This window comes from Scardinius erythrophthalmus, assembly GCF_964197995.2.
Source record: "Scardinius erythrophthalmus genome assembly, chromosome: 8".
Lineage (NCBI taxonomy): Eukaryota > Metazoa > Chordata > Actinopteri > Cypriniformes > Leuciscidae > Scardinius > Scardinius erythrophthalmus.
This window is the reverse complement of record NC_138228.1, coordinates 40,253,675-40,269,951: the sequence shown is the minus strand read 5'-3', so window position 1 is coordinate 40,269,951 and position 16,277 is coordinate 40,253,675. Positions and strand designations below refer to the sequence as shown.

The 16,277-nt window shown below is 36.4% G+C and overlaps 1 protein-coding gene across 6 annotated transcripts in view; it reads right to left on the bottom strand.

Moving 5' to 3' along the window:
- Positions 1–14,346: 14,346 nt before the first annotated feature.
- trip12 (thyroid hormone receptor interactor 12) overlaps positions 14,347–16,277 on the bottom strand; it is a 72,013-nt gene continuing 70,082 nt past the window's right edge. For all 6 annotated transcript variants that reach the window (XM_081372248.1, XM_081372249.1, XM_081372250.1 and 3 more), the window contains 3 exons: positions 15,777–15,871; positions 15,134–15,237; positions 14,347–15,015 (listed from right to left, as the gene is read on the bottom strand). In XM_081372248.1, coding sequence (XP_081228374.1) covers positions 14,819–15,015; positions 15,134–15,237; positions 15,777–15,871 — 396 coding nt within the window. In that variant the 3' untranslated portion in view covers positions 14,347–14,818. The remainder of the gene's footprint in view (positions 15,016–15,133; positions 15,238–15,776; positions 15,872–16,277) is intronic.

The following is a 16,277-nucleotide window of genomic DNA, read 5'->3' as shown; positions in this document are numbered from 1 at the left end:
ATGAGTCACCTGGCATGTTAGAAGGATTAGGCTATATTACATTTTTTCCAACCTTTTCTGTTGATGGGTTTTCCAGGTTTTTTTTCCTGGGTTTTCCACAACGAATGGATTTCTTGTCACAAGGATTAATCAAGGCAGGTGAAACAAACTGTCTATGCACCAAAGTCTGGTCGCTGCCAGTGTCAACTAGAGCATGGCCTTCTTTACCGTTTACTTCTACAGAGGTCATGTTTTTTTATTTAGTTTAGTTTGCTTAGTTGGTTTGATTACTGTTAAAGGAACACTCCACCGTTTTTTCATATTAAACTATGTTATTCCCTTAACTAAGAAGAGTTGATAAATACCTCTCTCGTCTCAGTGCGTGCAATCAATCGCTCTGGCGCGCAGCGACACTTTGATAGCACTTAGCTTAGCCCAGTTCGTTCATTAGGAACCAAACAGAGATGAAGTTAGAAGCGACCAAACACCTCCACGTTTTCCCTATTTAAATACAGTTACACGAGTAGTTACACGACCAAGTATGGTGACACAAAATAAAACGTGGCGCTTTTCTAAGCGGGTAGCTTGGGAGCACTTCGACTTGGCGCAGTAATATCATCACTCCTGAAAATTCCTCTTCCTCTCCCCCTCTCACTTCTGTCATTAGAATCAACGTGACTTTTTACAGCGCCGAGTACTATACTAAAAAAATACTAAAAAAAAAAAAATAAAAAAAAATAATACTATGGAACAATTTTAGGTTTGAAACCTTTAAATACATTTTATAAATATCAGTAGTTTTAAAGCTGTTGACATAATTGGAAAACTTTTGTCCAGCAATTTGTATATTCTCACATGTCAGGGTGATACAATTGCAAACGTGGATCTTTTATTATGAATTGACAAGGTAATAAGGTTTGTAAATCTCACTCAAACACTGGTGAAAACTGCTAATTTCAAAAATGGGTAGGCTGGTACAGGTGGTACATATACATATGCTTTAATTATTTACATGCTTGAAGGCTACGTGTGTCTTAAAGCAGCTCCGTTCAAAGTAAATGCTGCTCCACATGAACTGTTCTCATTTACATGCGTGGACCCAGCGATCAATTTTGCGTTTAATAGCCGTCCAGACAGCCCTGACGTCTAGGCTAAAACAAGGCAAAATTTGGGCTGTCAGTTAAAATTTAATAGACGGCTAAACCATAGCCCAAGAATAGACTAGTCATCAATTAGATAAAGAAATGAAATGAGTGAAGAAATGAAACCAAACACCTTGTAATCACTGTTTAGTTTGCTTACATGATGGAATATCATACATCTCACAAGTTATTTTGGCACAAACGACATGCAACCAAATTCAAGGTTATTTTGGCTGTAAGTGGATTACTCATAGCCGGACTATATCTGGTCTAAAGTTAACCTAGACGGTGAAATGACAGCTATTGCTTACTGCAGTGCGTTAAACTCCATCTCTGTGAGTTTGGGTTGCTTATAATGTTCATCTGGGAACGCAATGTGTGCCATTTCATCAGATTTGTAAGGTGTATCATTTATAAACCTGTGCCAACACAGGAGAAAACATCAATATCTTTCTAAATATGCAAACTGTTGTTCATTGTGATTTCAAAATAAAAGTTTAAACCCTCGCGAGTTTGCATGTTTTGATGTCCATACATTGCCACATATTCTTGTTCAAGAAATTGTAGCGGCTGTAGCATTTCTATCATAAAGATTAAGTAAACAGTTTAATTAAATGTTGTTTGGCCAATATTAAACAAAGATTGAATCTGCTGTAAAGTGTACCAACACTAGGCCGTTAGTGTCCTCTGCAGGCATCTGTTATAATGCATAATGTAGCCTACATAAGATGATTATGCATATTTTGTATTTTAAAAGTGTTGTTCTATAAACATGATTACTTGCTTTTGATACTTTATTTGAACCAAATATTATTGCCTCATTGTTATTAAAGAAATTTTAAAGGCTTAAGTCTATTTTTAATACCACAAAAAAATACCCAATTACAGCCCTAATTTCTCATTTCCATGCAAACATGAACAGGCACGTGTTGATTTTTTGAGTTTCTCCCTTTCACACATTTTTGTTGCAAAGTGGGTCACACACACTGGCATAAGAGCAATGTTTGCATTCACATTATCTCATTATGCAAATGCTGCAGAAAAGTGTAAGGAAGACATTCGCTGATCTACACAGGAACTCCACAAAAAAGGAGAACATTATAATTTGCTAAATATGCTCATGAAGGCATCAGCATTAACAGCTAGCACAGATTTTGCATTATTTATGGCCTTCAGAACTGCAGCTGCTGTGAACGAGTTTATGACTCACACAGCAACTCATATACTGCACATGAAGTAGATAAAACTCATACACATGATTTGCAATGGCCTTTCTCTCATTCCTTCACACACATCCATAGAGCACTACCATGGCTAAACAGACCATTTCTAACAGATATGGGAAAATGTGGAATTCTGAGCAAACACACACAATGCTACAGTACATGTACGACTCAAGATTCCCTATAGCTTCATAACCTCTGCAGTTACTGATGTCTGTAATTGAGAGGAAAGAGTGCAGCACATATTTACATATTCATCTACAGTAAATTCAGCATGGGCGGTGCCAGGATAGTATTTTGGTAATCGGTATATCAAACTTCTTTACCCCTAAGCGAAGAATGAAAAAGAACTTCGGAGTGAAAATATTGGGACCTTTAAGCAGTTTTACAAGCCTGAACAAAACACATCAGCTCTGTCTAGAGTAGGGTTGCAAAGGGGTGGAAAGTTTCCAGTAAATTTCCATGGGAAGTTAAGCTGGGGAATTTTGGAAATATTCATTACCACGGCAACCGCTTGCGCGTCCACTCTGAAAGTAACTGTACACATAAGAGACGGATAGATATATTATTTAAGGTTATTTCTATTCGTTAGAATATTGATATATGAACTTGTTGTCAAGTAAGCCCCGTTGTGAGCATGTGCGTCTCTCTAAACTTTCAGTGTGCTGCACTGCTCTAGTTGACTTCTGCGCCTTCCCCCCCGAAAATATCACGTTAATTTTGAAAACGTAATTCCTTTTGTGGATCCTCTTGGTCATTCTTCATGTTTCTTTGACAAATATCAGTGTCTCAGTCTCACGCACGCTGCACGTAAGTTAACCACGCCTACTTATTTACATGTCGCGGTATACACAGAATAAAACAATCTGTTACGGTTGACATTTTCTTCTGCGGTAACGATATACCGTCATACCGCCCAGCCCTACTTATGTGGTAAATAAAGTTATGCTAGCTTATTTAGCATCTAACTTATCAGCTTGCTATCTACTAGATGAATACATTTGTATGTGATATTTGCAATTTAAACATTTAATAAATATATTTCCCCATAATATCATCACAACGTACTTCACTTTGTTTAGTCCACAGGCTCAAATGTGTGCCTTCAATAGTCTTGTGCTTTGGGCTTCTGTACATGTGATGGAGGCATGCACAGTGCCAGTAGGGGGTGTGGTCTCAATAGCCATGCAGTAAGCAGTGTGCTATGTGCATGTGATTGAGGAATGGCATGGATATTCAAGTGTATTTGAATGGCATCTGTTTGTTTTAGTCAAGATTATGCTAAAACATACTTTCCTCAACTATATTTAAGTTCCCTATGAAGAGCCAACCCTCAACTTTGAAAATTCCCAGTTTATTCCCGTTTATTCCCACAAATTCCTGTTAATTCCATTAAATTCCCATTAATTCCCATGGAAAGTTTCCATCTTTGAAAATTCCCAGAATTTTGCAACCCTAGTCTAGAGTCATCACTAAAAATTCAAAGGGCCAACAACTACTTATATTTTAGGTGGGCCCCCTCAATGTAGGCTGTAGTGGACCTTATTGGGCCCCCCTCATCAGAAGACCCATGTGTTTTGGCCGTTCATTTACACGACAACAGCGTTTTGGGAGCCTGAAAACGCAAACTTATGAAAACGGGATTCAAAGTGCAAGTTTTTGAAAACTATACCGTTTTCATCCTTGTGTAAACTACAAAAACGTGAATTTGTGAAAACGGTGACATCATGCGCATGCGTATTAGGTGTTCAGTCTATAGGCTCGTTGTGTTTCTTTACAAAGTGACATCACCAACTACAACGTTGCCGTCTGTACGCTAAGTCCACCATTGTTGTGTAAACGAACCCTAAGAGTGAATACCCTAAATTATTAGTTTCAATGGAATACTTGTTTCTGATAGGTCCAATCGCACAATCCAGTGGTCAGATACTATGTCCTAATATTCCCCATCGACCATGGCAATGCTATATATCAGTCTAATGATATCTCATTTCACATGCATGACTTTTCCCCCTAAACAACTCAGTCCTGCGTTCAACTGTAAAGAATAGGTCAAACTCAATGGATTCAGTTCAGAGTTCAGAAAAATCTTGGATGGATCCAATCGCTACCAACACTATACTAAGGTTAAGGTTAGGACTTAATATTTGTTTCTGCATTTGGGGAGCAAAAGTTTTATACAAAAGAAACTGCCGCCATCTTGCATCTCTCAGTTATCGATTCTAGTGAATATTACTTCAGCATTTATTCAGTATTAATATGTAATATTGTAACATTTTTAATAATAGTGTATGTTGTACTGGACCACTTTTTAAGATAAACAGTTAAGTTTATAATTTCTATTTAAATCCATATTTAGTGGTGAGTAGCCACATAATAAGCTTATTTATCATTCTGGGTGAACAATGCAAAATCACGTAGGTTAAAATAGCCATAGAAGCATTTTATGTCTCATGCCTAAAACATAAATGCCAACAGCCTTGTGATGGCTATTTTTGAACTGTCTCCTGGTAATGTTTGGTCTCTATCGCTTAAAGACTTTGAAATAAATGTATAAACTGTATTAAAGATTCTTACATACTGTAGGTTTTGTGGGAGCAACTACAGTGAAGAGAGACAGAAATGGTATCAAAACATGTAAATAAGTTAAGACACATATCTCTGTCAATGTGAAGAGACAACCTTTTAATTACATTAAAGGGGTCATGAACTGAGAATTCCAATTTTCCTTGATCTTTAGACAGTTAAGAGTTCGTATACTATAAAAATACAAAACTTTTCAAAACTCAAAACTTCCTTGTTATTCCAAAAACTGCTTTTATTGAAACCAAGGCCAGAAAACAACAGGATCTCAAAAGTGGAGACTTGTGACGTCACAGGGCAGCGAAAGACCGCCTTTGCAGAAGAATATCAACGCCTCCGTCTACATCACCGCGTCTTTGGCTCCGCCCACTGGAGCATTAGTGAATAGTGACATGAGAACGAGAAAAGATCGACACACAATACCATCGCCTTCCGAACGATCCTAATGCTAGGAAAGTGTTTGTTTGTTTTTTCAACAATGTGAATGTCTCAGCAGTGCATCATTTGTTAGTAGGGGCGTTGCAACCCGTTCTCATCCTAGGGCGTCATATACTGACGCTTTTGACATTTCGTCTTCATCGAACGCACATGGCACCCTTTAGCGTCAATATGAGACGCAGATAGAAATGGGCCAGAAGGCGCCTCCTAGCGGTCTAACCCTAACCCTACACTAGACCTAAACCTACCCATAACCGAACAAAGCTCTGTGCGTCTCATATTGACGCTAAAGGGTGCCATGTGCGTTCGATGTAGACGGAATGTCAAAAGCGTCAATATATGACGCCCAAGGATGAGAATACGTTGGGTGTAACGATACACTTATGTCAAGATTCAATACATACCACGATACTGAACTCACAATACGATATTATTGCGATATCCCAAGACATTGAAAGAAGACTTTTTTTTTTTTTTTTTACTGTTGATTAAAATGCTTTACATTGTCATTGGGGATGTAAATGAACACCAGAATAAAAGTCTACATGATTTTGAAAATACACTGTTACTAATTAGACATTAGGCCACTTTTTACTGGTAACATAAGACATTTGGCATTATCAGGACCCACAAATATTCCCCCATTGCATTATTGTACATTGTTGTACATTATATTCAACATTATATATATAGTAGTTTAATGTAGTACTGACACTAAAACTCTGAGAACTTGAATTTTTTCCTCACACAGAAATTTTATTATGGGTGAATTATACACAATACATATTGTCACTATCCACGATACATACTATTGCATTTTTGTATTGCGATATATTGTGACATGATATATTGTTACACACCTATTTGTTTGTATTCGGTAGCCTACATTTCACTGTGGTTTATTTGGTCAATTTCGTGCCAGTGGATTCTCTGGAAAATGCATTTTTCCAATGTCCCCAGGCTTGCGTATAGGGATGTCCCGATCCGATCCACGGCATCGGTATTGTGCCGATACTGGCCCAAAATGCTAGATCGGATATCGGAGGGGAGAAAAAAAATGTATCCGATACCTATGATCCGATACCCATTAGGGGTGGAACGGTAGGTATTCGCACTGAACGTTCGTTCGGTGCATGGATTTACACAGAGAATACATGGTATAAAAATAAATAAATCTCGCGTGCACATTAATTAATGTAATACGGAACTAACGTTACTGTTAGATACGCGCATATGCGGGTTCTTTAGGGACATCTAATCTGTAGCCCGCCTTAGCTCTGAACGTGCGTCTACATCGCTTCAAACGCTCACTTTATCATTATACGCGCGCGGCGCGTCCTATTCGCTTTGGACGCGCGAATGGATTCAAACTGTTCAAGCATCGAACTAGACGCGATAGACGCAAATTTGACGCTCTATTCGCATTTGGTTTGAACGCAGCAAAATGAACAGGCTGCGATGTCAAGATTGCAATGCTGGAATGTGTGTGTGTGTGTGTGTCAGAGAGAGAGGCACGGGCGCGATCGAACTGTAGAAACACAAAAACATACTCCGTCATTTTCATACAGGAGTCGGACATCATTAAAACTGCAAAAAGTGTTTAGCCTACTTATATTTGTGTAAAACACAACATTGTGCTTTTGTCAGACTGTAAACTCTTGTCAAACTGTAACTGTCACCCAACCAAAATCTCTCTCACACACACACACACACACACACACACACACACACACACACACACACACACACACACACACACACACACACACACACACACACACTCGCTGTTTAAAAGCAAAAATGATCTCATCTTTTGGACATTCATCATTGCATTGGTTTTCATTTCTTGTCCTAAAACAGAGCACTCATCTGTTTATTTTTAAGTTACACATTCTACATTGAATAAAAAAGAAAATCAAATGTGTTTTTAAAAGTAGTATTATTTTAAACAGAAATAAATTATTTATAATTCAGATGAGAATAAAGTTAAAGTTAATTAAAATTTTAAGGAAACAAATATATTGATCTGAAATATAGCAAATTAATTTTAGTTAATTCATTCAGGTTACCAAACATATCTCAAGGTCTTTTGAATAAAGGCTGGCAGTCTTTCATTATCAGCTGTTGTTGTGGACTAGCCTATATACTGGAGAAGTATTTGTTCTCCATTTGAGTGAGATGTTTTTATGTGGCTAATTGAGCAAAGTGCTTCCATTATATTTTATTATTATTAGTATTAGTTCAAGCACAAAATAAAAATATCGGATTGATATCGGTATCGGCAAATAGCCAAAGCTGCGGCATCGGTATCGGTATCGGAAGTGAAAAAGTGGTATCGGGACATCCCTACTTGCGTATCCCATTTTCATGATAAATACAGTACTTAGGCCTACTATACATGATATTTTTCCAAAATAAATTACATTGTTGGGCATATCAGTAATGATTCTCTCTCTCTATATATAGTTTTTATTTTTTTATTATTACATTTATTTTAACAATTATAATAAAGGTTTTTAGTGTGATCCTCCAGTTAATGTTCACTCTGTTATTTTTGACTGCGTTCCCTTCAAATGAAAGTTGGAAAAGTTAAATGGCATCATATCATAAAAAAACCATCTGATCACCTCTTTGGAGGGCAAGTGAGCGAGATCCTCTATTATTTTAACTGTCTATTTTTGACAGATTTTACCTTTCAAATTTGATGTGGTTAACCTCAATACATTAAGGAAAAAAAAAAGTTATATTTAATAGAAAAATCATAAAAAAAAATAAAAAAATAAAAATACAATTTCAAAACCCATGCAATTCTTTTTTTTGATAAACCTATGTTAGCTTATTTTTTCTCAGACATGCTGCAGTGGCTGATTTTAGGTCTGAATGTCCACTCTGTTAGTGTCCATCCTGTTGAATCAGAAGACCTAACAGAGTTGAAGAAGTTCTTCTTTGTTAATGTTTTACATATGGCTTCCAATCAAAATCCAGTTCAAACAAAAGTAATATCTGGTTGTATGTGAGAGATAGGAAATCATCCATCCATCAATTTTATATGTCCACCCTGTTTCTATTTTGTCCACCCTGTTGGGCAATTTGTTTGTTTTTTTACAATAATGTCATGAAAAAAAGCAATAAATAAATACTAATACTAGTCTAATACTTCAGTGACAATGAAAATGTATTGTATGTAGTACTTTTACTTTTTATATATAAAAAAAAGATCATAATATATTTCCTGATAATTTATTAACTGTTATGTTTATAAAGGGACAAGAACTGTCTAAGAAAATGTACACAATGCCCATAAATTAGAATCATAGCTACGTATTTTAAACATTTTAAACTTTTGTTCTTAACAGGGTGGACATTTTTTATCTATCATTCATTAAATTTATTTAATAAATGGTTCACCCGAGCTTGACCAATATTATTTTTCAAATGTTTTACATCACCCATGATTACATTTTTTTTTTTTTTTTTTAATGAGTTTGATTTTCTAAATTGTATATTGTCCAAAATGCACCGAATACCAATGACCCCGTTAGGCTACATATCTCAGCCACTTTAGACATCAACATGTGCACCGCCAAATGTAACGTTAGTGTTAAAGCTATAATAGGCTTATAATCCATATCTGCCAAACAAACAACTTTACTTTGCTGAAATACAGCCTAGTAAGTTAGTACATTGTGATCATTTGCACGTGACTGTGTATTCATAGTGAACGCGACCACCGCAGTTAAACAGACCAACTTTGAACACATCGATATACATTAATTCATTGTATCTTATCTGTGGATTCACTGAAAATAATTTGTAATTAAATCTGTATTGCTAACATAAGGATGCTGTGTTTCTCGCACACCCCTGATCAACTTTTACAGGGGAAAAGCTGATGTCAAAACACATTTCCTCAAGCATCATATGAGCAAAAGCAGGCTCTCAAAATACACTCACTCACCCCTTTTCCGTCCACCAATCCGTGTCTTTGCAGCTGATATGAAACCAAAAATGTGAAATGTTGGATTTCTGAATAATCCAATGCGAGATGCTCGCTGTTTCTACCAACTTCTCCCACAGGACGCAGTTTTATTTCCAGTCATTTGAGAGCTGTAGGTGGCTGTTTCGCCGCCGTGTGGTCAGAGCTGGTGTTACATTTAGCAACAGGTGCATTTCTGACCCCCTGGGGGGCCACAATGGGTGCTAGGGGTCCCAGAGCCGTTAAATAGGACGTTTTTCAACTTCATGTATAATTAAAGAAAATAAATAAATCATATTTGTACTTATATGAATAAATAATAAATTAATACACTATATATATATATATATATATATATATATATATATATATATATATATATATATATGTATATATATATATATATATATATATAGTGTATTTTGATATATTGTATATATATATATATATATATATATATATATATATATAGTGTATATATATATATAGTGTATTTAGTGTATATATATATATATATAAACAAATAAAAAAGTTTGTATAAAAAAATGTAAAAATTTATTTATATAAAAAATAAGTAACTACGTACATAAAAATAACATACATTTGATAAAAATAAATAAGTAAAACATGATTAAATAAATGCAAATAGTAAACTAAAAATGTAAAGTAAAAAGCACAGTAAATGTAAAAATGAATGTATAAATAAATGAATAAATAAATAAATAAATAAATGAATAAATAAATAAATAAATAAATACCTTTCATTAAAATAAATGAAATAAAATATATCTGAAACAAATGCAATGATGTAATGTAATAGAAAATAAATATTTTACAGATTTTTCACACTATTATCTGTATAGGCCTACGTGAAAATATATCTGTATTTAAATTTTAGGATGGGGGTCCGTCGCATAGGAATGATTATTATAGGGGGTCTATGGCATCTGAAACATTGAAACCCCTGCTGTAGGGTTGGCTACTTTGCCACATTCACTCATGAAACTGGTCATTTGTGACCCAAAATTTCACAATTGTTAGTGTTTGCTAACAACTTCTTGAGCACAGAAATCAAAAGATTTGTGGCGCCCTCATGTGACCAACCTCCCAACAGTCACTTTTAGTTGACGTAATTGATATTTGGCATTAACTTGTAGGCTATTTTATTTTTTAATACTTTTTATGTGTCAGTTTACACCTGCTTAATAGAATATTTAAACACAAACTTTGATTGTACTTGGTCCCAAATATCTAGGTTCAGGACTTACGCTAGCAAGAAACTGTAGGTTATTATATAATACAATATTCATCTTGTGTGGGGGACGTTGTTGGTTGTTTGTTTGGTTAATATACACACACTTGTTTTGTAACTACACTTGCATTGCAACAAGGCTTTGAAAGTATTGTCTACTGCAAAGCATCCTTCTAGAATAGACATTCCGGCGCACGTCACTTTGTAAGCGCTGTGACGCTCGAGACCCTGACGTGTTTAAAGCCAGACAAGCAACCTTGTGATCTGGACCCCTTGAATGGAAACCCCATGCTGGACAGGTCTGCAGCACAGATGTCTGCTTTTAATCGTTGAAGGACAAAATTACATTCCCTGACCGGGAACCGAACCCGGGCCGCGGCGGTGAGAGCGCCGAATCCTAACCACTAGACCACCAGGGAAGGTCTTGCAGCACGAGCGCCTCCACTGGACCCGAATTATTGTTCAGTAGTGTTCAGTAACTGCCCTCCAAACTTTAAACTCGGCATGAAATGTTACAATAAAAAAACATAACAGCGTTCAGTTAGCATACTCCCACTGTTGTATATAAATGACGGGATTGCTCACTGTAGTCTAAACATAGCCAGTAAAAGAGTCTAAACTGCCAGCATGAAATGTTCGAGCGGCCATATTGGTGTTTCCAAACAAACGCAAGAGGGCATCACTGACTTACCGCAAAAACCTTGACATGAATCACCCGATTTGCAGCGGATCAGTGGGACAGGATTGCTTTATTTGATGTAAATGAATCATTTCGAATTTTTATTTTTTTTCGAGCAGGATAAGCGATATACGTGAATCGTTAAGACAATAATATCCTCCAGAGACCCAGATTTATTTATTTATTTAGTTTTTTTCTTTCTTCATGTCATCGCATTTTAGAGCATAAGAAACAAATGGTAAAAAAAGCATTTTTGAAAAATGCTATTTTATTCATTTGTTATGCTATGTCCTCTATAGTGGACACCAGGACTCAGTTGTAAAAAAAAAAAAAAAAAAAATGACATGAAAATATATGTATAGGCAAAAACAAAGGGATTTTTTATTTTTATTTTTTTAAACACCAATCAATTTTGGGGTTTCAGGATTTTTTTAACCAAAATTTGTATAAAGATGATTCTCAACTATGTTATGAAAGATATAACAGAATGAACTGATACACCATTTTACTTTATGCAATATGTGGGTAAAATGGCCATAAATTAATATTCCCATTCAATGCAATGCATCTGTACACTGTATCTAATTTGCACATTAATGTTAATTAATGTTCTTGGAGCAACATTTAATGAAAAAAGAAGTGTAATAATTGGAGTAATAATTAGAAACATTTTAATAATATCTAATATTTCATAGGAATATTGATATTTTTTTTTTTCCATATTCACTTGTGTCTCCCAAAATGCCTGGCAAACATGACTTAAGTCCTGATGTCTTATGACATGTATGAAATCAACGTCCTGTTCTGAAATCAACTACAGTGGACAAAGTCTATTCCTGCAGTCCCAGGAGGATAATGCACACTGGTAACTGAACTTAGACAAAAATAGTTTTGAATATACAATAAATATCACAACACATAGTCCCTATTATTATATTGCACTATTGAAAGCGACAGTATAAATGCTTGGAAATAAAGCTTCGCGTCTTTAAAATCGATACGCAGTCAATGTTATTTCTCTGAATAAGTTATGAAGCTTGCGTATTATTTCCTGATGTCTTTTTGCAGACCAACATCAATGTTGGGGAAAGTTACTTTTAAAAGTAATGTTATTCCCTAAAAAAGTAACTAATCGAGATACTTTGAAAGTAATGCATTACGCTACTTTTTCTTACCTGGGCTGAGCTTGCTTGTTTTTTGATAATAACAATAAAAAAAAGGTCCTTTCACACCAAAAGTACAATTGATAAGCCTCAAGCTGAAGGAAATTCACACCTGTACATTAGAGAACGCAGCACAAACAAACCTTTCAGCTGTGCTGCCATTCTGGAATAGGATGCGGGTAAAGAAAGCTCAACACTTATTTCAGCAATAAAAACAAAATAAGTTGTTTTTCTAAAGTCATTTTTGCTTATTACTTTATGGTTTAATTGGATCATCGAAGGTCAGCAGCAAACTTAAGACATTGGTTAATAAATTTATTTGTTGTTCAACATTTACTTATTGCAGGTTTGCGTAATATTTGATTTTGCATTTCACCGTTTTAATTCATTTTGAGGAATAGTGAATCTGTTGTTGTGCAAGTGAGATGAGTAAGTGCATGCTCACATTTAGTCTAGAACTACAATAAGCATCATGTTTACACAGGGCACACAACGCCTCTACACCTCACCAATGGGGACATGCCAGCTGTCAGAATAGATGGGAAAAGAAAGTAACTTAAGTTACTCATTTGAAAAAGTAACTCATATTTTGTTGTAAATTTAAAAGTGAATTACTTGTACATACTCCAACACTCAAGCAACCCACATGGAAACAGATATTCATAGCTCAAGTACAGTCAATGAATTACATTCCTGCCATTTCTATAACCGGCTGAATGGAAATACTTCATGAGGGTCTCTGTTCTTACACTCAAATACCGGTCAGCCACTTATTGTGTTTTTTGTCGATTTTAGTAGTTTATTTTTTTTTTAAATGTATTGTATTTTATAAGGCAAATAAACTTGCATTTGATCCTTGACAATGTTGGACTCATTAAGCAACACAAACTACAGCTTGGTCAGTAAAAGGACAGGCTGAGTCAAACAATTACTTTATTTATGTTCAGGTAAAAACATGAACCTGATGCAGTAAATTATTGCAGATCTTAGAAACCAGCACATGAACAATGAGGACAGGAGAGCGCACAGCAGCGCCTCCTCCTGGCCACAGACTGCAGTGCACACCACGGTTTGTTCCAAGCCAGCAGTGCAAAAATAAACTACAGCAAGAGGAAAAAAAGAAACAATAGAAAATAAAAAAAAAGCAGACAATCCCACCTCAAACCGGGTGTGAAACCTGCATATAAACTTTATTTTATTTAATGAACTTTTTTTTTTTCTTTTTTTCTTTTTGAAATGCAATCTGGCCATGAAACCATAAAATAAGACCAGCCAATTCTTTTAAATGAATTTCTTGTGCTCAGCTACATTATGGGATTAAAGCCCGGCTTCATCAGCCAAGCAACTTCAGCAGGCCCATCATTAAAGACCTCAAGTTCCCAGAAGTCCAGCAGAGGCACACTACTATAACCATATAGGAGTCTATTTACCCAACTCAATGGATACATCTTTTCAACATGGAGCTGACACTATGTGAAATGTCGGCCAGAAAACAATTTCAACTTGGGTTAAAAAAAAACAAAAACAAAAAAAAAACAATAATAATAATAATAATTATAATAATAATAATAATATTATAAAGATACTACACTTCCAACACTACCCGCATTCAACCAACTGGAACTCTTTTACACGTTCAAAAACCCTTTCAAATAAAAAGGAGGGGGAAAGTAACACAAGAGGAAAAAGAGAAATAAATGAAATGGAACCAAAATGCAACAAGACTCCGGGGGTATAGTACAGAACAGAGGGGAAACTGGGCAGGAGAGCACACAGCTATTCTATCAAATGTGTCGAATAAGCAAAATCTGCAAATGTTTGTCTGTACAAATGATCTTTGGAGCTATAGGAACCCTCGGCGGCTTGATGAATGCCCCCTCCCCAACAGGAACACACAGTGAAGATGTCATTCACCAGTAGAGAAAAAAAAAACATCCCTTTATTCTTGATACATCAGACAGCAATGCAAGATTTAAAATGTCACCCAGGTTTTTCTCCTCTTTTTTTCAGATTGAACATCTCTCAACTACTGATATATTTTAATAATCTGCTCTGAAGTGTTTTATTTTTTTAAACATTTCTTTAAAAAATGTTTTTCTTTTCTTTTTTTGAAATCTGATGAGTCGCGTAACACCCTTTCCTCCTGTTTAGGAGTCAAAAGGAAGTCTCTTGTGTTCTATTGTTTAGTTTCTGCAAGCTGCTTTTCTTTAAACAAGTAGGCTGTACATATTTTGCCTCAATGTGGGTGTTTAAAAAAAAAAAGAAATGAAAAAGGGGGAAATGAAATAGGAAGAGCAACTCTAAAGGAAGAAGTCACGATTTGTGTGGTTCTGCAGTGAGTTGATTGAAGGCCATTTTGAGTGTGAGGGTGCAGGAGGTGAGATCAAGACAGATGGAAAGACTGCTGGCCCTCGCGCGCAGCAATCAACAGTTTCTCGCGCATGATCTCGATGCTGGAGTAATCCGGCAGTTTCAGGTAGTTCACACACGTCATCACCGACGGGAGGAAGTCGTCTGGGTTCTCCGTCGACTCGAACGTCTTCCGAACGATGGTGAGGGGAGGGTTCAAACTCCGGAATCCTGAAAGGAAGCAAAGACAGAGGCCGCGTTACCTGGGAACATCTCTCTGAAAGCTGATCCTCCGCTGTTGAGACCACAAAAATCACACCAAACCCCAATGATTGAAACTGTTGCGCACCTCCGACAGGAAGTCTGGGGCTCCCTGTGACAAACTGCAGGAAAAGTCTCTGCTGCTCCGCATCAAAACTGCTCAGCACCTCAAACAGGAACCGCACTGCACGGCTACAGACAAACACAACAAAAGTTCTGTCGTTCATACAGCCAGGGATGTTAATTACAGTTTGTCTGATTATAATGCAAGTTGTGATTACGCATCTACTGGTTTTGTTATTAAGGCTGAAATACACTAACCCCCGGTTTAAGCCTGGTCTCAGACTAAACTGTCAGTGCCTTTGTTTTGTCTCAAGATTCACACCAGTAATGTTAAAAATCTGAATAGATTTTACAACAATGCATCACACACTTAGTAAATGGTAACAGAGGAAAAACTGACACTCGTGCATGACTGAGGATGGCTACAGGCTAGAAGATGCATGACAAGTAAATACAAAACGTGTTCTAAAACCGACTCAAAATATGAAACACTGGATTCTGAAGCTAGAGAGAATCAAAGTCTTTGTCTATCACACTGTGTGATTTCCTGCTGAATTTGTCAGCTCTGACTGGCTCAGACTATGCAACTAGCGGCGTCTCCTCCAGACTGTAAATCTGGGCGAAAGTATTGCAGTCTTTAGTATGAGCATGCCGGTGTGATTATATACCTGTCGTGTGTGTAGCCGTGGTCTGGTCTGCAGCACTCCATTAGTGTCTTCACATCCCAGGACTCTGACTTACTGCCACATAACAACTGATCCAGCTGTAAAGGGAGAGCACACACAAGAAATAAAGCGATGCCCACTGCTATGACTGGAACACTTTTGAAACCTTACAGCTGCCAAGATTAATTTACAAAAGTGTTGTTGATAACATTATATCTAGAACCGTTCCCGTTTCATACGTCTGTCGAGCACACGAATGCAATGACCTCACCATTGCAACATGATTTCTGCACTCTTCCAAATGCTTTCATTATAACTAACACAGCACAAGCATGATGTAAATAAGAGATTTGTGCAGAGTAGACAGCGTTGATTATAATGTGAGTTTTGGTGAGAGCTTGCGCTGCTGAAGTGATCGACACCTCCGGCGATTATAAAGGGAGCATTCTTTGATTGCTTTCTGTATATAATTTAATTTAATCTATTTAAATAACAAGGGATGCA